The sequence below is a fragment of the Canis lupus genome, chromosome 1 (assembly GCF_048164855.1).
Source record: "Canis lupus baileyi chromosome 1, mCanLup2.hap1, whole genome shotgun sequence".
In the NCBI taxonomy this organism is placed as follows: domain Eukaryota; kingdom Metazoa; phylum Chordata; class Mammalia; order Carnivora; family Canidae; genus Canis; species Canis lupus.
The window spans coordinates 101,034,802-101,058,012 of NC_132838.1; the positions used below are offsets into that span (position 1 = coordinate 101,034,802).

General features: G+C 44.3%; 1 protein-coding gene and 1 long non-coding RNA gene across 8 annotated transcripts in view; both read left to right on the plus strand.

The window, feature by feature from the left end:
- Window positions 1-23,211, plus strand: part of ZNF671 (zinc finger protein 671) — a 57,931-nt gene that overhangs the window by 14,166 nt on the left and 20,554 nt on the right. The window contains exon 1 of one of the 7 annotated variants that reach the window (XM_072825121.1): window positions 2,257-3,274. The exons of 3 other annotated variants lie outside the window; for them this stretch is intronic. Coding sequence is in view for 2 of the 4 variants with exons in the window: in XM_072824983.1 (XP_072681084.1) it covers window positions 21,456-21,491 (36 nt within the window). In the remaining 2 variants the exon portion in view is untranslated. Of the gene's footprint in view, window positions 1-2,256; window positions 3,275-21,092; window positions 21,492-23,211 lie in introns of those variants that run through there. 3 more of the 7 variants (XM_072825025.1, XM_072825102.1, XM_072824983.1) reach the window with 3 other exon arrangements.
- On the plus strand, window positions 3,301-21,338 carry LOC140634267 (uncharacterized). The gene is made up of 3 exons (XR_012031791.1): window positions 3,301-4,272; window positions 20,912-21,030; window positions 21,326-21,338. It is a non-coding gene; the product is annotated as an uncharacterized lncRNA (long non-coding RNA).

The following is a 23,211-nucleotide window of genomic DNA, read 5'->3' on the forward strand; positions in this document are numbered from 1 at the left end:
TTTGTTTATAAAAATATATATATATGTTTAAATTCCTCTGCATTTTTAGATACTTTTTTTTGCAGTTTAGATTCACACAAAATTGAGCAGAATATGCTGAGATTTTCCCCTATACCCCTTCATCTACACATGAAGTCTCCCCCATTGTCAATATTCACCATGAGAATTCCACATTGTTTCTTTTTTAAGGTTTATTTATCTATTTATTTATTTTTTGATAGACATAGAGAGAGAGAGAGAGAGAGAGAGAGAGGCAGAGACACAGGAAGAGGGAGAAGCAGGCTCCATGCCGGGAGCCGGATGCGGGACTCGATCCTGGGACTCCAGGATCGCGCCCTGGGCCAAAGGCAGGCGCTAAACCGCTGAGCCACCCAGGGATCCCCGAGAATTCCACATTGTTACAATTAATGAACTGACATTGACATATCATTATCACCCAAACCTCAGCTTCTGTTTATTTTTTTAAGTAAGTCTGGCTGCTCTAAATGTTCTTCTTAGCTTTCCCTACATGCTGGTATTGCATTACATTCTCAAGAATGAAAAAAGTTAAAAAAAAAAAAAAAGAATGAAAAAAGTTGACATTTTGGAGATGAAACCTTCAGAATGACCATTTTAGTCCTGTGCTCATTTAATTCTGTCTGTTCTCAGACATTTTTGCCAGAACTTCTCTGAGGTCTTACCTTTTATCACTATCCATGTTGTTTCATCCAAGCAGTTTCTGCCACTACTTTTGAATCATCCATAGATATATTAGGTCTTTGTAATTTGCATTTTATGACTTTTTTCTGAGTTAATATCAATTCCCATGGATATCAGTCACTGCAGTCACAAGAGAAATGATAATAATTTCCTAGCAAAGAAATGAAATCATGGATTTAAGATATTCCCAATATCTCAGTGTTTGGAGCAACCTTTACATATGTCTTCCATTTTTGAAAACTGCAGCCATTGCTCTGTACCAAACAGCATGGCATTTTTGACACATACCAGATTCCTAAAGGAATTAAACACATATCAGAATATAAAGTGAGATGGGGTGCCTGGCTGGTTTAGTCAGTAGAGTCTGTGAGTCTTTATCTTGAGGTCATGTGTTTGAGTCTTGTATTGGGGAAGTAGAATTTATTTAATAATGATAATAAGATAGAGATATTCAACATATACAAGTGTTGCTCATATGTATTGATTCACAAGTGAATCATATGTGATTAACTCTAAAGGCAGGAGAGATGTTTCCTGTGGGAACTGCAGAAATCCAGTTTTTTTTAAAAAGATTTATTTATTCATGAGAGACACACAGAGAGAGGGGCATAGGTAGAGAGAGGGAGAAGCAGGCTCCTTGCAAGGAGCCCAATGCGGGACTTTATTCCAGGCCCCGGGATCACGCTCTGAGCCAAAGGCAGAGGCTCAACCGCTGAGCCACACAGGCATCCCAGAAGTCCAGTTTTGTACTTCTGCTTCCGGGTGGCCCAGCATCCCTCCTCTATCCTTGTCCCGATACTAGTAAATTATTGCCTTTACTTGGCAATTCATGAGTTGGGCAACAACCAATCTAGCAGATAGTAAAGAGCTCTGAGAGCTGTAAAAAATTAACAATTTGTATACGCAAAAGGGAACAGGAACAGACAGATCATACCAGGCATTTGGTGATTGATATAGGAAACAATGGCAGAAGAAAAATTAGATTTACTCACCACATACAGCCCAGGAACAAGTTCCTTGAAACAGGCAGATGACCTTCTTTGGGGAGTTCAGCTGCCTTGATAATGACTCTTTGCTAAGAGCAGAAGGCAATCTTAACCTGACTCTCTAGGATCCTGAGAGTCTACTTTAAAAATATAGAAATTCCTTTGGAAACTTCCTTTTTCCTTACCCTCCAAGATTGTATGTTAGCAGCCATACTCCAAACATATGGCCCAGTGACATACATCTGAAGGGTCTCATGATTTGTTTTTACCAAACAATAATAAATGACCTTTCCTACCAATAGCCAGCCCCTCAGGGTCCTAGAAACTTTGTTTCCAAGATATCTTGGAGGTTTGTGCTATCCATAACACCCTCCCAACCTGAAAGTATATAATCGGCTACCCCTCATAACCCTAGTTCAGCTCCTTCTGCCCTTGGGTCCTGTCCCTGTACTTTAATAAAACCACTTTTTTGCACTGAAGATGTTCAAGAATTCTTTCTTGACCAATAGCTGTGCATCCCAACATCTCTGCACTGATAAGGCAAGGTTACATTCCTTAAATGGAGCAAAGAAAAGCCTTGGTGCGGGGCCAAGTAACTTGTGCAGGACAGTCAAGTGCTAATCAGTTGACCTAAGCCTTCCCTGTCTGGAAAGTTAAACAAACTTAGTTATATTTTGGTTTGCAGACATGGGGCTTTGCATAAGTGACATCGCTTTGCTGCAGTTAGATTATTATAACATTAGATTCAGTTTCCAGTGAACACATTTTGTTTCTGAATGACGCTATGGAATAATATATGCATTTGGATTTGTGACCTTTTAGAGCATCTAGAAATATTTTAGCCATTACGAACTTGCTGAGCTTCTGGGAATCAGAAATCATGTCTCCGAGCAGCCAGGGTGGCTCAGCGGTTTAGCGCCTCCTTCAGCCCAGGGCGTGATCCTGGAGACCCGGGATCAGGTCCCACATCCGGCTCCCTGCTTGGAGTCGGCTTCTCCCTCTGCCTTTGTCTCTGCCTCTTTCTCTTTTTCTCTTACGAATAAATAAAATCTTAAAAAAAAAAACAAAAAAACAAAAAACTCATGTCTCCAAACACTTGGTTGGTTAGTTGTAGACAGTACTCCCTAGAAATATGATAGAGCCCCTTTAGTAAGGTACGAAGCCACTCCTCTGCTATTGGACCAGTAGTCAGCCTCTCCAAACTCCTGATAACTTCCTCCCCTGGATCAGAATTCAGTTAAGAAACGACTCACTCCAGGGCCCATGGATCCCGGCAACTAGATTACCCAGAATGCTCAGCGTGAAGCGGCAAGTGCGGGTGACCAATACAGTCTTAGAAAATAAGTGGTTCCGTGGGAGGCACAGCTCGTAGGGGCGGAACTTCCTGTGTTCTCCACTTGGGAGTCGTTTTGACTGCTCTGGGAGTGGGCGTTCATAGTGAGGCCCTACAGAGCGCGGGCTGGGCACTGAGGTGACTAACCGAGAAGACGCGAGGGGACGCGCTGTCCACGCCGCACACACCTGGGTCCGGGTGTCCGCTCTGTCCACAGAGTCCCATGGCGGCGGCGGCGCCCAGGGCCCCGACGCAGGTAAACACTCGTCCCCCGGGCCCTCCCCGCCCTTCCCCCACCCAAACCCTCAAGGCCCGAGCGCGGGGCGTCTGCTCGTGTCCCTGCGGCCCCGGCCCGGTGTCCGGGACGGGGAGGCGCCAGCGCGCTGGCTTGCGGGAGCGGGTTGCAGGGGAGGGGCGGGCTGGGGCAAGGCTGCGGGGGTTCCTGAGGCGGGACGACTTTGACGTTGGGGAACCTCTAACGTGAGGCGGGGTCGCGTCGGACTGGTGGCCCACGGTGCGATAACTTCAGGTGAAGACTAGTAAATGCCAGGGGGAGTTTTGGCCAAAGAAGGAGCAGGATCTCCCTGAGGGTTTCAAAACTCCCCCAGGAATTCAACGAAAGCAGATTGGGAGGGTGATGAGTTCACTGAGGTCACTGCTGGTAAGAGGCCTAGAAGTGAGACAGCTAGCCTTAGGTCACCTGGCTTCGGGTCTAGGAAAGGGAACACAGAGGCATGGACCCATTTCTCAGAGACCTGCCTCTTCGCACAGGTTCCCATGACTACAGAAACTCTTTTGGAACCCACACAGATCAGTGGACGGCGTCCCAGGACCTTGAGGGTCCTAGCCCCCTATTCCCATGTTGTCTGGATTGTGATGTTGTTGGACTCTCAGTGCTATTTCTCCAGACCTTGTGTCTGGGACACTAGAGAAGCCGTAGGCCCAGACTCCTAAGTCCACTGCAGGGTGTATATAGGGGTATTCCCATTACTGGGAATGATGTGAACAGATGTGGAAAGTTAACCTAGGAGCCACTACCAGGATGTGCATATGCTTAGAGGTAAAAGTGATCAGAATGAGTAAGTGATATTGAGATCTTAACAGACTTCATTTGGATGCAGAGTGAACAGTCTGGACTTGAGAGAGTAGAAGGAAGATCGGAATGAAGGCTACTAATGATAGCCCAGGTGAGAATTAATGGACAGACTTGTAACTTAGAAGTTGTGGTTGGAATCTGGATGCCTGTTGTAAAGGGTAAGTCAATTTTGTAATGTGGAGGATGAGTGAATTAAACTAATAAGTGATGACCTTAGGGTGTTTGATTTTAGCAACTATAGGGATGAAAGTTGCATCATTTGAGATGAGATACTTGGTAGCTTTGTTTTGACCATGTTAAGAGTCTAAGGTATCTCAGAGACCAGGAAATGGAGCCCTAAAATGGGCACCTGGACACACAGTTGAGAAATCTGGGAAGGAATTCAGATTGGATATATTTAAAATGTAGTAGATATTGTGAAGAACAAGTTGAGTAAGCTCTGGTCACATTTAAAAGAGGCAAATTAAAAAAATAAATAAATAAAAGAGGCAAAATTCAGGTTATGGTGGCAAGGCAGGGGAGACTAGAGGTCCAAGAACTGGGTCTTTTGCTTGCATACCAGGGTGATGGTGTCGGGTTTCATATCTACAGGGGAGGGGAGATAAGTGACCAGGAAGGTAGAGTGTATCAGACAAGATAGTCTGACAGATGGTCAAAGCTTCCAAGGGAAAAGTGGACAAGAGATGGATCCAGAGGCAAACAGTAATTGAGGCAAATTATACTCAGACTGGGTATCCCTGGGTGGCTCAGCGGTTTAGTGCCTGCCTTTGCCTCTCTCTGTCTGTCATGAATAAATAAATAAATAAATCTAAAAAAAATTATACTCAGACTGGAACAGGTTCTTATTTACCATCCTTATGGATTCACCAAGAGTTATTTTTTATTTTATTTTATTTCATTTCATTTCATTTTATTTATGATAGACATAGAGAGAGAGGCAGAGACACAGGCAGAGGAAGAAGCAGGCTCCATGCTGGGAGCCTGACCCAGGACTCGATCCCGGGACTCCAGGATCATGCCCTGGGCCAAAGAGTTTGTTTTGACTCTGGTGGAGCCTGGGGTGTTTTCATTCAGCCTGGTATGTGATGAGGAGCAAATGTGGTCATCTGTGAGAACCATTAGTCCTGGGGGGGCTGTCATTGGGACTGGCCTGGCATGAGGACTGGATGGATAGATGAAAGTTGTACTTGCTGAGGGCACATTTTGAAAATACTGAGCTTTGATAATGTATTTGCCATACTTTAAGGTGTTTTTATTTTGTATGATAGTTACTTGGGTTATGAAGAGGCCCTCAAATTTTAAAAATCCAGCCTGGGGATCCCAGGGTGGCTCAGTGGTTTGGCGCCTGCCTTTGGCCCAGGGCGCAATCCTGGAGTCCCGGGATCAAGTCCCACGTCGGGCTCCCGGTATGGAGCCTGCTTCTCTCTCCTTCTGTGTCTCTGCCTTTCTCTCTCTCTCTCTCTCTCTCTCTCTCTCTCTCTCTCCATGTCTACCATAAATGAATAAATCTTAAAAATAAATAAATAAATAAATAAATATCCAGCCTGAAGAGACTGAATTAAATGGTATGTCTGAGATTAAAAATGTAAAAGTAGGGGCACCTGTGTGGCTCAGTGGTTGAGCCTCTACCTTTAGCTTAGGTCATGATCCTGGGATCCTGGGATTGAGCCCCACATTGGGCTCCCAGCAGGGAGCCTGCTTCTCCCTCTACCTGTGTCTCTGCCTCTCTCTCTGTGTCTCTCATGAATAAATAAATAAAATATTAAAAAAAAAAAAGTACACCCACTAGGGGCACCTGGCTGGCTCAGTTGGTAGAGCATGCAACTAATAACCTTGAGGTCATGAGTTCAAGCCCACAAAGGGCGTAAAGCTTAACTTAGCAAAAATAAAAAGTATACTCACTAGTCTACATGTGTATAGGTAAAAGAAGAGTGGCCATGAAGTGATAAGTAATGGTGGAAGATTGGAGAAGGGTACATCTGGCTTCATGACAAAGTCTTTTCCATTTGTCTATAGACTGAAAAATAGCCATAACAAAAGATATGTTATTGTATCAGTAATTTTATATGTTGAAAAGAAGTTAAAGGGGATCCCTGGGTGGCTCAGCGGTTTAGCACCTGCCTTTGGCCCAGAGTGTGATCCTGGAGTCCCGGGATAGAGTCCCACGTCAGGCTCCCGGCGTGGAGCCTGCTTCTTCCTCTACCTGTGTCTCTGCCTCTCTCTCTCTCTCTCTCTCTATCATAAATAAATAAATAAAATAAATCTTTAAAAAAAAAAAAAAAGAAAAGTTAAAAAGGATAACGGGAAAAAAGAGTGGCATAATAGGAAACTTTTTGTTTCAGGTGTAAGCATGTAGCAAACATGAGAATATATGTTTGCAATATGTCCAGCTTATTTTATTCAGTCGTACTGAAATGAAGCTGCTTAAAAATATATAAAAACTTCTACCTTTCTAGTCTCCACTATATTTTTTTTTCTATGTTCTTGAGGTTATTTGTGGCTACTGAATTGCTATGGTGGAAATAAAATATATTGGTGTAGTACTGGCAACTCTGAGCTTGATGTTCAGTGATATCACACTGGCAGTTTTAAGTTGGCCGTAGTGGGAATATGTATACTGGGGAAATTGCAAACCCTACAAATCATGGCTTGATTTATTTTATTTTATTTTATTTTATTTTATTTTATTTTATTTATTTATTTATTTATTTATTTATTTATTTATTTATTTATTTTATTGTTGGATATCTAGACTTAAGTGATGGAGAATACATTAATGCAGGTTAAACTATATATGCTGTATGTGGCCACTGCACAAGAAGATTTAGGAAATATTCCTTTGCTATTCAAAAATGATTATTTCTTACTACAAAAAAGCCACATCACTAAAGAATGAATAAAGTTCTGAATAAGTCTTTGTCGTTTCATTATCTTATTTGTCAAAGCAAATTCATCTTAAAAACTTGGCAGAAGTTTGAAAAGACATTTTTACCAAAAAAAGACATACAGCTGGCAAATAAATGAAAAAATAGTCAACAGAAATGCAATTTAAGATCACGGTGAGATACTGCTGTACAATTATTGGAAGGGTTTTTTAAAAAGGTTAAAGGTTTAAAAAGATTATACCCACTTACTGCCAAAGATATGGCAGAATTGGAGGTCCCAAATACTGCTGTTAGGAATACAAAAAGAAACAACTATTTTAGATCATAGTTCGTTAAAATTCTATATCCATTAACCTCAGACATTTCACTCCAAAGTAGTAGCAGAGGGAAATGAAATATATCCATATGAAAAATTGATTTAAATCTTTTTACTTGCAACAGTGAAAAACTGAAAATAACCCATATTCATACAGATGAATGAGTAAACAAATAGTTGTACATCTACAAAATATGAATACTCAGCAATATAAAAAGAATGAACTACTAATATAAGCATCATTGATGAATCCCAAAACGTATGCTGCTGTATGCTTTTCTCCCAAGGGGAGAAAGTAAATACTTAATGACTTTAATTATATTAAGTTCCAGACAATGCAAACTAAAGTAATGAAAGATAAATCAGTTTTTAGCTACAGGGCACAGTGCTATCATTAAAGGATGTGAGGTAAACATGGGAGTGATAGATAAGTTCATTATAAACACAATGTTGGAGGTACCTGGGTGGCTCAGTCAATTAAGAGTCTGACCTTGGATTTTGGCTCAGATCATGATCTTAGAATTCTGAGATTGAGCCGTGCGCTGGGCTCCACAATGAGTGTGACGCCTGCTTAAAATTCTTTCCCTTCTGGCACCCCGGGTGGCTCAGCGGTTTAGCGCCGCCTTCAGCCCAGGGCATGATCCTGGAGACCTGGGATCGAGTCCTGCCTCAGGCTTCGTGCATGGAGCCTGTTTCTCCCTCCGCCTGTGTCTCTGCCTCTCTCTTTCTCTCTGTGTCTCTCATGAATAAATAAAATCTTTTATTTTTATTTTTATTTTATTTATTTATGATAGGCACACAGAGAGAGAGAGAGAGAGAGAGAGAGAGAGGCAGAGACATAAGCAGAGGGAGAAGCAGGCTCCATGCACCCGGAGCCCGACGTGGGACTCGATCCCGGGTCTCCGGGATCGCGCCCTGGGCCAAAGGCAGGCGCTAAACCGCTGCGCCACCCAGGGATCCCAAATAAATAAAATCTTAAAAAAAAAATTCTTTCCCTTCCCCTGCCTTTGCTTTCTTTTTCTCAAAAATAAATAACAAGCAAACATGATGATGGCTTCAAGTATTTATATAAATGTCATAACTTATCAAATTGTATGTTAAATATATATATCCTTTACCATTTATACCTTACTAAATTTTAAAAATATAATTCGATGTAAAATTTTTTAATTTCCTATTTTTAGGAAATACCCTACATTGATTTTACCATCTCTCTTCTTATGCTCTGCAAAGGCTCCTTGCCTCAGTGGTCAAAAATTAAGTGAACAGTGAAGACTTTCCACCAGATTCAATAGGAATGCTGGCTGGGTCCTAAAGTTCCCATAACTTGAAGAAGAGATATCCCTTCTCTGTGTCATTTTTTTCTCTTCACAGAAATGACCTTGAGGACAGTTCACAGAGGCTACAGGAATCCACAAAACTTTCAGGTTATTTTATTTCGTTGTACCTAATGCTGTATGATTCATAGTTTAGGTCTAAGAATTTCTGTATCTCTTAACACTTCACAGCCACAATGATTGGAACCTTGTGGATATCTCTTTAGAGGCACATTCTGAGCAATTGGTTAGTCCCTGCCTCCTGCTGTTAATCTAGTGTTTAATTGTTATTGTTTTGTTTCTTTGGTAATCTCCACATTCAATACGGGTCTCAAACTCATGACACTGAGATCAAGAGTCACACGCTTTTGTGACTGAGCCAGCTAGGTGCCCCTAATCTAGTGCTTCTGTAGCAATTATAATTTCCCCTACATTTTTACAACCAGTGATGCTACCCTACAGAATTTTGGACATGAGGGCCCATAGCTCCATTGCAGGACCTAGGAGGTTTTCCTCACCACTGCTGAGTACAAGGCAAGATCCCTTGTGAATAAGAATTTCATGGTGCTCTCAGAAGCACCAAAGGTGTCATGAGAATTGCTTCCTTCTCAGGTTGACCTTGAAACCCAGAAACTATTATGGCATTTAAACTACAAAATAGGACCAGAAAGCCTGTAGTCTTTCACTAGAAGCTCTGGGCAGCAATGCAAACAAGGGCAAAAGTGGAGAACTACTCTCCGCTGTGATACTGTCAACCTCTGAGGCACACAAGGTTTGGTATCCCAACAAAAGTGCCATTCCTTTAGGTTTGTAGAACCCAACTGTTTTTCAGATCATCCCATAGCGTGAACAGTACCCCAAAATTAAAGGGGGCATAACCAATAAAGCCTCTATTATACAAACCAGAGTATAGGGAGGCAAGTTTCTCCTGAGTTGGTGACTTGATGGCTGGGAAATTCCATCACAGGAGTCACATGAAACCAATACCCCTAGAAAAAGTCCATGTTGTCGAGTCAAGAGTATAGCCCACTGGGCCAAACATGGGTCAGGTACAAGGCACAACATATCAAAGAGAAAAAAGAAAGGAGTACTCGGACTTCTCAGTAATCTCTGTTATGAATGGAAAACACCCAAGTTGCCCTGAACTCACTGCACTGGATGAACAATGGAGACTACAGGCACCTGCTAGGTAGTAGAGGTTAAGTGGCTTCTTCTGCAGAAACCTCCCATGGCATAAATCTGGACAGGCCATGAGCAGGTTAGAAAGTGCAATGCAACTCCCATGTATTTGGAATTTGTATATGTTTGGATGTGGTTCAGTTCAGATAGACTGCAACATCATTAGGGATCTCCCTAAGCTCCAACGTATGGAACATTGTACACCCCTACACATGAGAGATGTTGCTACCCATGTGAAATTTATATTCAAAGAGTGAAGGCTTTGGGGTTCTGGTGTTCTCACATTCATTGCTTCATAAGACCTTGATGCAGTATGAACTTTTCTGTGTGTCTTGAGGCTGGAGTTTTTAGTAGGGGATTTCCCATGTACGCTGCACACATAAAGCTTTTCTTTAAAGTAAGCATTTTGGTATTTTAAGAGCCTGAAGCTGTAGTTCTAGAACTGCACACATTCCTAAAATTATAAAGTCATTTTCCAGTGTGAATTTTCTGATGTGTAGTGAGGGTAGAGGTTTGGCTAAAGGATTTCCCACATTCCCCACACTCATAAGGCTTTTCTCCAGTGTGAACTCTAATGTGTAATGAGGTTAGACATATATCAAAATGATTTCTCACATTCACTGTACTGATAAGGCTTTTCTCCAGTGTGAGTTCTCTGATGTTGAAGGAGCACAAAAATTTTGACGAAATGATTTCCCACATTCACTGCATTCATAAGGCCTTTTTACACTGTGTACTCTCTGATGGTAAAGGAATGAAGAGCTTTTCTTAATTATTTCCCACGTTCACTGCATTCATAAGGCCTTTCTCCAGTGTGAACTCCCTGATTTGTAATGAGGTTGGCATGTATCATGGATTTCCCACATTTACTACATTCATAAGCCTTTCTGCAGTGTGAACTCTCTTACATTGAAGTAGTGCAGAGTTTTGGTGAAAAGATTTCCCGTATTTTTTTTTAATTTTTTTAAATTTTTTATGATAGTCACAGAGAGAGAGAGAGAGGCAGAGACATAGGCAGAGGGAGAAGCAGGCTCCAAGCACCAGGAGCCCGACATGGGATTCGATCCCGGGTCTCCAGGATCACGCCCTGGGCCAAAGGCAGGCGCCAAACCGCTGCGCCACCCACGGATCCCAGATTTCCCGTATTGAGTGCACTCATAAGGCCTTACTTCAGTGTGAGTTATCTGATTTGAGTGACATTAGAGTTTTGGCTAAAAGATTTCCCATATTCACTGCACTTATAAGGCCTTTTTCCAGTGTGAATTCTCTGATGTTTAATGAGGTGGGAGCTTTGGCTAAAGGATTTCCCACATTCACTGCACGTAAAACATCTTTCTCCAGGGAGGATGGTCTGGCACTGAACAAATGTGTATTTGAAAGGTATCCTCACACTTCATTCCACTATTTGACTTCTCCCTGGTGTGTGTGGCCTGTTGATGACGAAATCCTGAGTTGTACAGGAGGACCTCTCAACCTCCCCAAGGGTAAAGGGCTTCCCTGACAGGATTTGCAGTTGTTTACAAATACATCGCTTCTCAGTAGTTTCTCTCCAGTGTTCTGTTTTTAGTATGGATAAAGGTTTGCTCTGAAAATAGTTTCTCAAATGTCCCATACATGCATAATTTCTGCCTGTGATGTGTTCCCTGGTACTCAGCCAAATGAAAAATGTCACTCAAGATCAAGCATTTCATGGGGGTTGGCCTTCTGGGAAGATAGACCTGCCTTGATAATCCTGATCTGTGATCCCTCTTAAACTGAAATATGCTGCTCAGTAAGTGCTTCCTTATCCTCTGCTCCATACCAACAACCTGAAAGCAGAGAAATGCTGGTGAATTACTTATTGACTTTGTGTAGGGAAACAGTGCTATTACAGATGTCTGACAAACCCAAGGCTGAGTCCATGGGATTATCTGTAGGACAGAGTGGTTGGGTTCAGGTTGAGGATGAGGGTGCTTAGCAGTACTGGCCAATTGATGTTGAGAGAATGGGGCAGTCCTCACAAGATGAATGGCAAAATCATGAGATGTGACACAAAGATCACAAGCAGGATCTACACCTCATTCCTCCGCAAACAACTTTCGGCCTTTCAGCAGCAATTGGTGACACATGAGTGCTAGATAGAATGTTATGTCCAGCCCTTGAAAATCTAACTGCAAGAGTTGCTGTTGTTCAGAGATTGAGAATGTGCATACTTCATGACACAAATGTATAGGTCAATGTCATACAACACTGCAGATGGAAAAAGCATCCAACACTGCAGTATGAAAAAGCTTTGAGATGTAGAGTTGAGAGAGGTGAGGATTATCCTTGAGCTAAAGTAAGAGCAGAAGTGACAAGTAGTAGAGTTGACAAGGTGGATAAGCGTGAAGAATGGGTAAAGAAAGGCAAAAATGAGGTGTGGGTGCCACTGTGGAACCAAAAGACAAGCAAATGGATCTCTGGCATAATTTGCACTCAGCCCTAGGGTCATGACCTCCCCCAGCTGCTGCGGCTTATCACAAGGCTACGTTTGAGTTTGTCTTGCTTCAGCTGGATTCCTTTCCATCCTGTGAACCTCTCCCACACACCTTGATAAGCAACTACACAGAACCTGGATGATTCAAATACTAAGGTAAAGACAGGGGATCCCTGGGTGGCGCAGCGGTTTGGCGCCTGCCTTTGGCCCAGGGCGTGATCCTGGAGACCCAGGATCGAATCCCACATCAGGCTCCCGGTGCATGGAGCCTGCTTCTCCCTCTGCCTATGTCTCTGCCTCTCTCTCTCTCTCTCTCTGTGACTATCATAAATAAATAAAAAAATAAATAAATAAATAAGGTAAAGACAGGACAGATACAGCTCTGACTGTTCAAATATAACTCAGCACATGATAGACCATGGGAAGGGAAACTAAATATTACAAGAATAACCCATGGTCCACATAAATACCAAGTCAGTGATGGCAATTTCTGGTACAAGGAAGAATGAAGAAATATTAGTGAGAGGAACGAAGTAGAACCTTGGGTGGCCTGGGCCTGGAAAATTCACCTGGTGATGGAGAAGGCAAGCAAGATGGAATCCACAAGTGCACGTCTTCTGATTCTGGATCTATCCTTTCCAGCTAGGAGTAACAGGTGTCAGGCCTACTCAAGGAAGGAGAGGACAGTGTTCAGACCCCAGCCCTACCAACCACAGCACGTATTCAGGGAACTGGGGAAGGAAGCAGTGCCCAAGGTGCTAATGTGAAAAGGGCTGACATGCCAATGGATAAAGGGGAAGAGCAGAGACTAGCTTGTGGCACAGGGGTACATTTTAGGGCCTCACCCAGTGAGACCACAAGTGGCAAATTCTCCAGCATCATACCATGGTACAGGTGTCTCTGAGCTTCAGCAAGGAGACCCTATTCTTCCTAGAAGAAGTACACAGCCACACCCTCAAAGATCACACAGACCTGCCATGATTGGGAGAAATGAAACCACAAATAGCCACTTTTCTGAAGACCTGTAGTCCATTCTCACATATGTCTATCCTATGCCCATCCTTCTTCCAGTTCCCCAACTCAGAGTGGAAACTACACCTCTGGTGCTATTGGTGCTGTTGTCTCTTATGGGGGCCATTAATTACCAGGCCCAGCCATCAGCAATAAGAAGCAGGTGGACAAATAGATATCTAAACTGTGAACCTGGCATAGAGGCATTCAACACCCCCTGCCAATTTCCCTGGTATGGATACGATCATGTAAGCCCCAATACCAGGACCCTGGGGTCCTCAGACATACTGCCTCTCCATATATATGTCACTCTGGACTGCACATCCCTCACATCTCCTGTACCACACCTCTGCCCATATCCACCATCATCTCCCTGTCCTCCTATTTAAGAATCTCCCTGGCCTCCACACATATTAAAGTATTTTGATCACCTCCTTTTCACTTCGCTGGTGAGGGTGGGATTCCTACTCAGAGTTGTGGGAATTGTATAGATGCACACGAATATTGGACAAAGATTAGCAGCATCTTATTAACCATACATTTTCACAGCCTGGGATAGACCATTACATACCACATAGGGCTACATGGGGTTACACTATGTGAAACAATGAACAACCAGCAGCTGTGGGATCAAGTTTTGTAGGTGTAGGGTAGGTGCCCCTGGTTCCTACAGGAGGATACAATTCCCTTTTCTGAATAACAACAAAGAGCAGACAAGGAAGTGAAACCCACTGCAAAGAGATAAGCAGGAACTATTTCTGGTCCTTTTTATTAAAAGGGTACAGTCAAAAGATCTTATCTGAGGGGCACCTGGGAGAGTGTCCGACTCTTGAGCTCAGCTCAGGTCTTGATCTCATGATCATGAGTTCAAGTGCCACGCTGGGCTCCATGCTGGGCTTGGACTCTACTTTAAAAAAGTTTTTTTTTTTTTTTTTGAAGACCTTATCTGCAGGGGCAGAGTGAAGTGGGGAACTGGTGCTTAGGCCATTTGAGGTTGTCCTGGTTTCAATACATGTTAAGGCAACATATAATACTGAGACTTAATTTCAGACCTTATACCACATTTAGCAAACCTCACCCAGAGTATGCTTGGCAAATTCATACAGGATCCAGTTGTAACCTAGATTTCCCATGGCTCGTTAGTGGCACCAAGTGCCAAAGTCTTCATTGCAGGCCTCCCTGCGTGGCTCCATTTCTTGCCTCAGTGTTGGCAAGAAGAATCATGTATTGCTTTCAGATACCTATGGCCTTCTTCCACTTCTATATGCACTTGCTGCTCCCTTACCAATAGACCTTCCTCTTCCTCTACTTGACCCTCATTCAAGTTGGCCCATTTGAGGCCTACCAACTCTAATAGATGACAACATTTGCCCCCAATCTCATCCTCTAGGTTGAATGAAACATGAAAGAGCACACCAAAGTCGCCAAAAAAATCCTACTAGAGGGGATCCCTGGGTGGCTCAGGAGTTTAGCACCTGCATTTGGCCCAGGGCATGATCCTGTGGTCCTGGGATCAAGTCCCGCATTGGGCTCCCTGCATGAAGCCTCCTTCTCCCTCTGTCTCTGCCTCTCTCTCTCTCTCTCTCTCTCTCTGTCTCATGAATAAATAACATCTTTAAAAAAAAAATCCTACTAGAGAGTCCACAGAGCGGCAAATGAGCACCAGCTCCAACCTGATGGTCCTCTTGCCTCAATCCTAGGCCTCCCATGTCCATTTTTCACTTGGAAGCCTTGGTCATCTGCCATACTATCCTCTCCCCAACACATCCTCTCTTTATGGCCAGAATCCAACCCCTTTTCCTAAACCACCACTCTCATCCATTAACCATCCCTTGGACTATGACAATAGCCTCTACTCTGATCTTCCTTTCCTCTCTCAACCCCAGTGTGTTCTCCACTCAACAACCTGTTAAGACCTTCATAAAATGGCCTCTCCCTCTGATCCAAACCTCCCACCACCGGGAGACAGATAAACATCTTTTCCAACCATTTTTATCCTATTGTCCTCTGCTTTTTGATCTTATCTAAAAGAGAGGAGACCTGTGGTTTCTTGACCACCAACTTACTTTTACCTGTAAGCATTTGGAAATCTTGGATCCAGTTCCTGGAAGAACCCTACACACCCATTTATACTGATTGCCAGTAATGAGCATATCTGTACATAAACTGGACACTGACATGCCTTAGGGCTTGGGATTTCAACAGGTTCCAACTTAAAGACTGGAGGAGGAACAGCACTAAGAGTCCTCCAACACCACAATCCAGAGAAAATGGGGGTAGGAGGTTGGGCCCTCCAATGAACTGTGGATTCCATAACAGCTTCTGCAGTCATGGCAACTTGTGCAAATATGTGGGCTTTAGAGAAATAGGTTCAGGGTGGTGTTGGAGGAGCTCATGCTTCCTTGCACTCTTCTCTAGTCCCAGAACCAGGGGTCCAAAGGCTAGCTGTCTCACTCCTGGGCCTACGTGCTCACTGTTACCTCTTGCCAGCAGTGACCTCAGTGAACTCATCACCCTCCTCCCATCTGCTCTTTTCTTTGAACTCCTCGGGGGAGTTTTAAAACCCTCAGGGAGATTCTGTCCCTCCTTTGGCCAAAACTCCCCCTGGTGTTTACTACAGTCCTCACCTGAAGTTACCGCACCGCGGGCCACGGTCCCTACGTGACCCCACCTCACCTCCCTGTTCCCCCACGTCAGAGTCCTCCTGCCTCAGGCCCCCCACAGACTCTGTACCAGCCCGCCCCTCCCCTGCAGCCCGTTCCCGCACCCCGGCGTTTCCCTGTCCCGGACACCGGGCCGGGGCCGCAGGGACGCGAGCAGGCGCCCCGCGCTCCGGCCTTGAGGATCTGGGTGGGCGGAGGGCAGGATGGGCCTGCGGAACGGAACCAGCGTTTACCTGAGCTGGGACCCTGGGCGAGGCAGCCGGCATCGGACTTGGGGGGCGGGGCGAACACCCTCGACCACGTCCCTATCCCGGCCTCAGCAGGGGCATCTATCATGATGCTTTTTATATCTGCTTTGACAAAATCTGCTCTGTATATTTAACAAAGGGAATTTTTTCCCATGACCTTTCTTTTCCTTTTTCTTTTTTATAGAGAAAGAGAAAGTGCAAATGGTGGAGAGGGAGAAGAACAGAGAGAATTTTAAGCAGGCTTCAGGCCCAGTTTGGAGGCTGGTGTGGGGCTGTATCTCATGATCCTAAGATCATGACCTAAGCCAAAATCAAGAGTTCCATGCTTAACTGACTGAGCCACCCGGTGCTCCATTTCCATGGTCTTTTACGAGCTGCAATTCTCGTAAAAGCCTTATCCACCTATAATTAATATTTTTGTGTGTTTTGAAGTGGAAGTCTAAATTGGTATTTGACCAGTTGGGTTTCCCCGTTGCACAGACAATATAATTAACAGCCACTATTAGGACAACTGTAGCCCGAAGAATAAACAGAATTTGAGCCTTTGCAAGTTTTAGACAATTTCAACTAATAGTGAATTTAACTTGGTATCTGTGGTCAGTTGAAAAAGGCTCCTTTATAGGGCAAAAGAAATTTTGCAGATGTGATTTTTTTTCAGACGTGATTAAGATAAGAGTTTTGGGATGGAATGATTATCTGGGATGGATTAACCTAGATGAGCTCTAAGCATAATCACAAAATTGGGGACAGAGGGAGATTTGACTATAGAAGAGGAGAAGGCAATGTGATAAGGCAGATTATTCTACTGCAAGGAATATGGACAGCCACAAGAAGCTGGAAAAGGCAAAGGAAATTTCCTCAGAAACCACTCTGCCCACACCTTGACTTTAGCCTCATAAGAATCATTTCAGACTCCTGGCTTCCAAAACTGCAAGAGAATAAATCTCTGTTTTTTTTAAGGTGTTGTTTTTTGTTGTTTTTGTTTATTTATTCATGAGAGATATACACACAGAGAGGCAGAAACACAGGCAGAGGGAGAAGCAGGCTCCATGCAGGGAGCCTGACATGGGACTCAATCTCTGGTCTCCAGGATCACGCCCTGGACCAAAGGCAGGCGCCAAACCACTGAGCCACCCAGGGATCCCCAAATCTCCGTTGTTTTAAGCCACTAAACTTTTTATGGTAGCAATAGGAAATATCTAAGACAAAAAAGGGTAAACTTCTTATTTGCCTGCAACAGGAAGCTATATCTATAAGACATAGTCTCCACGAACAATGATGGGGCTAGTGCTTTGGGGTTTTTTTTTTGTTTTTGTTTTTGTTTTTAAGATTTTATGTATTTGTTTGAAAGAGACAGTGCATGAGCTGGGAGGTGGGGGGCAGAGGGAGAGGGACAAGCCAACTCTGCACTGAGTGGGGAGCCTGACACAGGGCTCAATCCCATGCCGAGATCATGACCTGAGCTGAAGTCAGATGCTCAACTGACTGAGCCACCCAGGTGCCCCATGATGGAGCTAGTCTTATATAGGATATTAGGAAGTTTGGTATTTAGTGCATACTGGACTTTCAGAAATGGGAGTGTTTAGAGTCGGACAGAATTTTTTCTCTGTTATCACAGGCACTGGAGTACCTCTGGTGTCCAGAAGCTTCCTGTCAGAAACATGGCCCCTGGAATGAGGCACTTGGCTGATTGGTTGTTGGTTAGGAGCCTGGGACTGTCCCTGGTTGGCTGTCTTCCTGGACTAGGATTTATAACTGATTGATTTTCAGATGTTTAGTAATGATACTGATTGTCTAGCTTTCAGAAGTGTAGTATTGGAACAAGGTTGATTCCAATGGGCTGATTTTCTGAGCCATATATATTGATGCACAGTTATCTCAAATGAGCTGTGAGTAGTTGTTAAAAGGATAGTCTTGGGATCCCCGGGTGGCGCAGCGGTTTAGCGCCTGCCTTTGGCCCAGGGCGCGATCCTGGAGACCCGGGATCGAATCCCACGTCGGGCTCCCGGTGCATGCAGCCTGCTTCTCCCTCTGCCTATGTCTCTTTTTTTTTTTTTTTTTTTTTTTAATTTTTTTTTTAATTTTTATTTATTTGTGATAGTCACAGAGAGAGAGAGAATGAGGCAGAGACACAGGCAGAGGAGAAGCAGGCTCCATGCACCGGGAGCCCGACGTGGGATTCGATCCCGGGTCTCCAGGATCGCGCCCTGGGCCAAAGGCAGGCGCCAGACCGCTGCGCCACCCAGGGATCCCATCCCTCTGCCTATGTCTCTGCCTCTCTCTCTCTCTCTCTCTGTGTGACTATCATAAAAAAAAAAAAAAAAAAAAAAATTAAACAACTTAAAAAAAAGGATAGTCTTGTCCTTTGTTTTTTATTTTTATTTTTTTTAATATTTTATTTATTTATTCATGAGAGGCACACAGAAAGAGAGACAGAGACACAGGCAGAGGGAGAAGCAGGCTCCATGCAGGGAGCCCAACTTGGGACTTGATCCCTGGTCTCCGGGATCACCCTGGACCAAAGGTAGCGCTAAACCGCTGAGCCACCCGGGCTGCCCATTTTCCTTTGTTTTTTAAAGAAAGATTTTTTTATTGGGATGCCTGGGTGGCTCAGTGGTTGAGTGCCTGCCTTCAGCCCAGGGCGTGATCCTGGAGTCCTGGGATCGGGTCCCACATCAGGCTTCCTGCAGGAAGCCTGCTTCTCTCTTTGCCTATGTATCTGCCTCTCTCTTTCTCTGCATCTCTCATGAATAAAATCTTTCAAAAAAAAAAAAAGATTTTATAAGAGAGAGAGCACATGTGAGAGAGCATGAAATGTGGGAGGGGCAGAGAGAGGGAAAAGCAGACTTCCCGCTGAGCGAGGATCCAGACATGGGACTCCATCCCAGTACCCATGAGATCATGACCTGAGCCAGACAGACACTTAACTGACTGAGCCACTCAGGTGCCCCAGTCTTTTTCTTTCTTGAATTTGAAAAATAAGAATTTCCAGGGATTGAACCCCATGTGGAGCTCCATGCTCAGTGAGGAGTCTGCTTCTCCCTCTCCCCCCTCCCCACCTCTTGTGTGCTTGCTCACTCTCTCTCTCAAATAAATAAAACCTTTTTAAAAAAAGAACTTTATTTTTTTCAAAGATTTTATTTATTTATTCATGAAAGACACAGAGAGAGGGAGAAGGAGGCAGAGACCTAGGCAGAGGGAAAAGCAGGCTCTCTGCAGGGAGTCTGATGCGGGACATGCTCCCAACATCCTGGGATCACGACCTGAGCCAAAGGCAGATGCTCAACTGCTGAGCCACCCAGATGCCCTTTTAAAAAAGAATTTTAAATTCTAAATGCTATCTGTTGCTCTTCCCTTAACCTATCTTGCAGGACAAATCATAAGGAATTGTATCTAAGCTCTAAACCCAATGTGGGGCTTGAATTCACGATCTTGACATCAAGATTTACATGCTCTACTGACTGAGCCAGTCAGGTGCTCCAGCAATTGTCTTGATCTTTATTTGTAGAGATATGATTTTCAACTAGTGTCATTTAAATGAGTTTAGTGTCAATTACTGTGGTGAGAAAATAAACCTAATTGCTAAATTTTGGTATTTTATTGAAAAGCAAAATATAAAAACACTTTAGGCATCCTGACATTGTCAATGAAGAATGCAGAACAAAAATCACTGAAGGTAAGACATGTATTAGAGAGAACTCCTGGCAACCCTACTCATGATGTGCCTCATCCAATTAAGGTAGTGCCTAAAACCTAGTAGTTTCTCGAACATATATGTGAGAATGAGTTACCATGACAACATAGTTTTGCTATTGATTTTTACCATTCTGATCTTTCCTAAATACCCTTTTATCTCATTCCAATTGCTCCATGTTTCCAGGAAAAAAAAAAAAAAACTAGACAAAGCTTTGATTGTGGTCAAGATTCCAATACAGCTATGTGCTCAACTTCATTTTTTTCATTTTTCATACTTATGTACTCAGAATTTTTTTCAGTGATAATCTCAACTCCCTGTGCTGAAACCTACTTAAAGTAACATGTGAGGGGCACCTGGGTGGCTCAGTTGGTTAAGTGTGTGTCTTTGGCCTGGGTCATGATTTCTGGGTCCTGGAATGGAGTCTGCTGCTCTTGCTCTCGTGCTCTCTTGCTCTCTCCCTCTCTACATTCTCTCTGTCAAATAAATAAGTCTTTAATAAAAAATAAAAATAAATAAAATAACACGTGAAATGGTACATTCAACAATGACAGACACTGTCCAGGGAGGAGGTGACATTCAAATGGTTGTGCTCTTTCAGACAGATCTCAGATCTTAAAAGCAATTCTATGTATCTTAGGATATGGAGTAAGAAATATTATCTGCAGTCAAATGCTCTACCACTGAGCTATACCCCCTAGAAAAAAAAAGAAATATTATCTGGAATAAACTGTGTCCCTCGCTGGGTTGATACAATCACTGATTATACAAGCAGGAGTAAAGTTTTCTGAGTTAATTTGTCCACTAACTTCATGGATGTTAAACATCCCCCCTTTTTTTTTTTCACTCCATGGCCCTGTCTGGAGTCTCTTCCCTCTTGTCCCTAACCAGAACTGAAGTTTGCAAAACTGATTCTAAAGCTTCATTCTATACGTTTATTTAAAAAGCAGCAAAGTAATAGTTATTAGCTCCAAGATACGAGTGGGCGGAGAGAGACTTTGTGGTGGTGTGTGTCCATTTGTTTTTGCAGCTTTGGTGAATATACGAAGTAATAGGTCTACAAACATTTCTGTGATGGTACAGAGTACACTTCGCAGAATCTGGATGCCGCCGGCGACGAGGAGAGAAGTCACACCACATGCTTGAGGGGTAGGGATACCATTGACCACGCCCTTCGCGGTGGTCCCTTTTCCCAGGAACGTCAGCCCAGAGCCACTTTCCTGGATCTATGGTTCCTAGAGAACTACATTACCCAAAAGCCCAAGCGCCGCAGTCCAATGAAAGCCCGGGATAGGGGCGTTTCCGTGAGTGCGACAGGCTTTTGGGCGGTACTTCCGGCATCCTCCTAGCAATGAACCTGTCGCTTTTTGCTAGGATCTACCCAACCCTAGGCTTTTGAATGCTTGGTTAGGCCGGAGGTGAAGGAGTTGTCCCCGTTTCACAGAGACTACTCGGAGGCTCGGCGCTGGCGACGCCCACCGTGGCCCCGCCGTGGGGCTAGACTTGGGACTGCGGTGTTTGAGTTCCCGACCTAGACCCGGGACGCTCCGGGCCTCGCTCCGCCCCCGAGTCTGATGGCGGCGGCGGCCGCGCCAAGCGTCCCGACGCAGGTAAACTCTCGTCCCCCGGGCTCTCGCCTTCCTTCCCACCCCCACCCCCAAGACCCTCAAGGCCTGAGCACCCGGCGCTTGTTCGCGTCCTGTGGCCCAGGCTCGGGAGTCCGGGACCGGGAGGCGCCGGTGGCCGGGGGCCCCGTGTGTTTGCGCCGGCGCGCCGGCGTGCGGGAGCGGACTGCAGGCGAGGGGCGGGCTGGGGCAGAGGCGGGAGGACTCTTCTGTTCAGAGAGCGTGAGGCAGCGGCTCGGCTCCCCTTTCAGGAGAAGTTATACTGTCATTGTGGGGACTCTGGGAGCCATAGGGGTTTTGAATAGAAGGTCTTGATGTGAATGATTAACAAAGTAGCTGCATTTTTGCCGGAGCAAAACAGATCAAGTTGGGACGTGGAATATGAATGTGGATTCTTAGAGACCGGTAGGTAGGCTAGTGCAGTGGACTCCCAGGAATGTTTTGATGATGGGTGAACCACAGTAGTGCCAGAAGAGAGAGAAGAATCTGCTCTTGGTCAGATTCTGGAGTTCTTTTAAAAGATTTTATTTATTTATTCATGAGATACCCCGAGAGGCAGAGACATAGGCAGAGGGAGAAGCAGGCTCCCTATGGGGAGCCTGATGTGAGACTCAACCCAGGACCCCGGGATCACAACCTGAGCTGAAGGCAGAAGCTCAACCACTGAGCCACCCAGGGGTCCCCTGGATAGATTTTAAAGATAAAACCAAGAGTAGTTACTGCTGCATCATATGTGGCTGTGATTGAGCTTAAGGAGTGAAAACCCAGGTTTTTAATTTTTGCTATTCTCGTGTTTTTCATGAACGGGAAGAAAATCGGGAAGTCAAAGTAGGAAGATTTCAGAGGGCTCAGAAGTCGAGTTTTGGACGTGTTTGATTCTGAGATGTCTCAGGGTAGAGGTGTCAAATGGGTATCTGGGATGGAAGGTCTAGGGTTCTAGGAGAATTGGCTCGATTAGATTCCTACAGGGTGAGAATAGCCATCTGGGCTAGGTCAAGGCCTGATCAGATTTAGATTAGCCGTCATAGGTATGTTATTTTATTTTATTTTATTTTTTAATTTTTATTTATTTATGATAGTCACAGAGAGAGAGAGAGAGAGAGGCAGAGACATAGGCAGAGGGAGAAGCAGGATCCATGCACCGGGAGCCCGACGTGGGATTCGATCCGGGGTCTCCAGGATCACGCCCTGGGCCAAAGGCAGGCGCCAAACCGCTGCGCCACCCAGGGATCCCTATTTTATTGTATTTTAAAGATTTTTTAAGTAATCTCTACACCCAACATAGGGCTCCAACTTAGAACCCTGAAATCAAGAGTCCTGTGCTCCACTGATTGAGCCAGCCAGGTGCCTCTTAAGTATGTTATTTTAAATGGTCCCTGGTGTGAAAGGGGAGGACTGTTGCTTACTGGCAGAGGTAGTAGGGGAAAAAGTGTAGGCATTCTTGACATTTCCCTCCAGAAAGGAGACTTGACATTTGAAAGGGTTCTGCTCAGTGTCTGCATGAAGAAAATGTTGTAGGGCATGAGGATCTTGGCCTGGGATGGTGACCCACCAAGGCTGGAGTGCTGTAAAATCGCTACTGATGGATGACCTCACCTTCACTTTTGAACAGCCTGTCCTAAGAGAAGCACACATTGAAAAACTCTTCCAGTGCTAGGAGTGATTCCACTTCACTCAATCTTGCCAAAGACTTAAAATACCACAA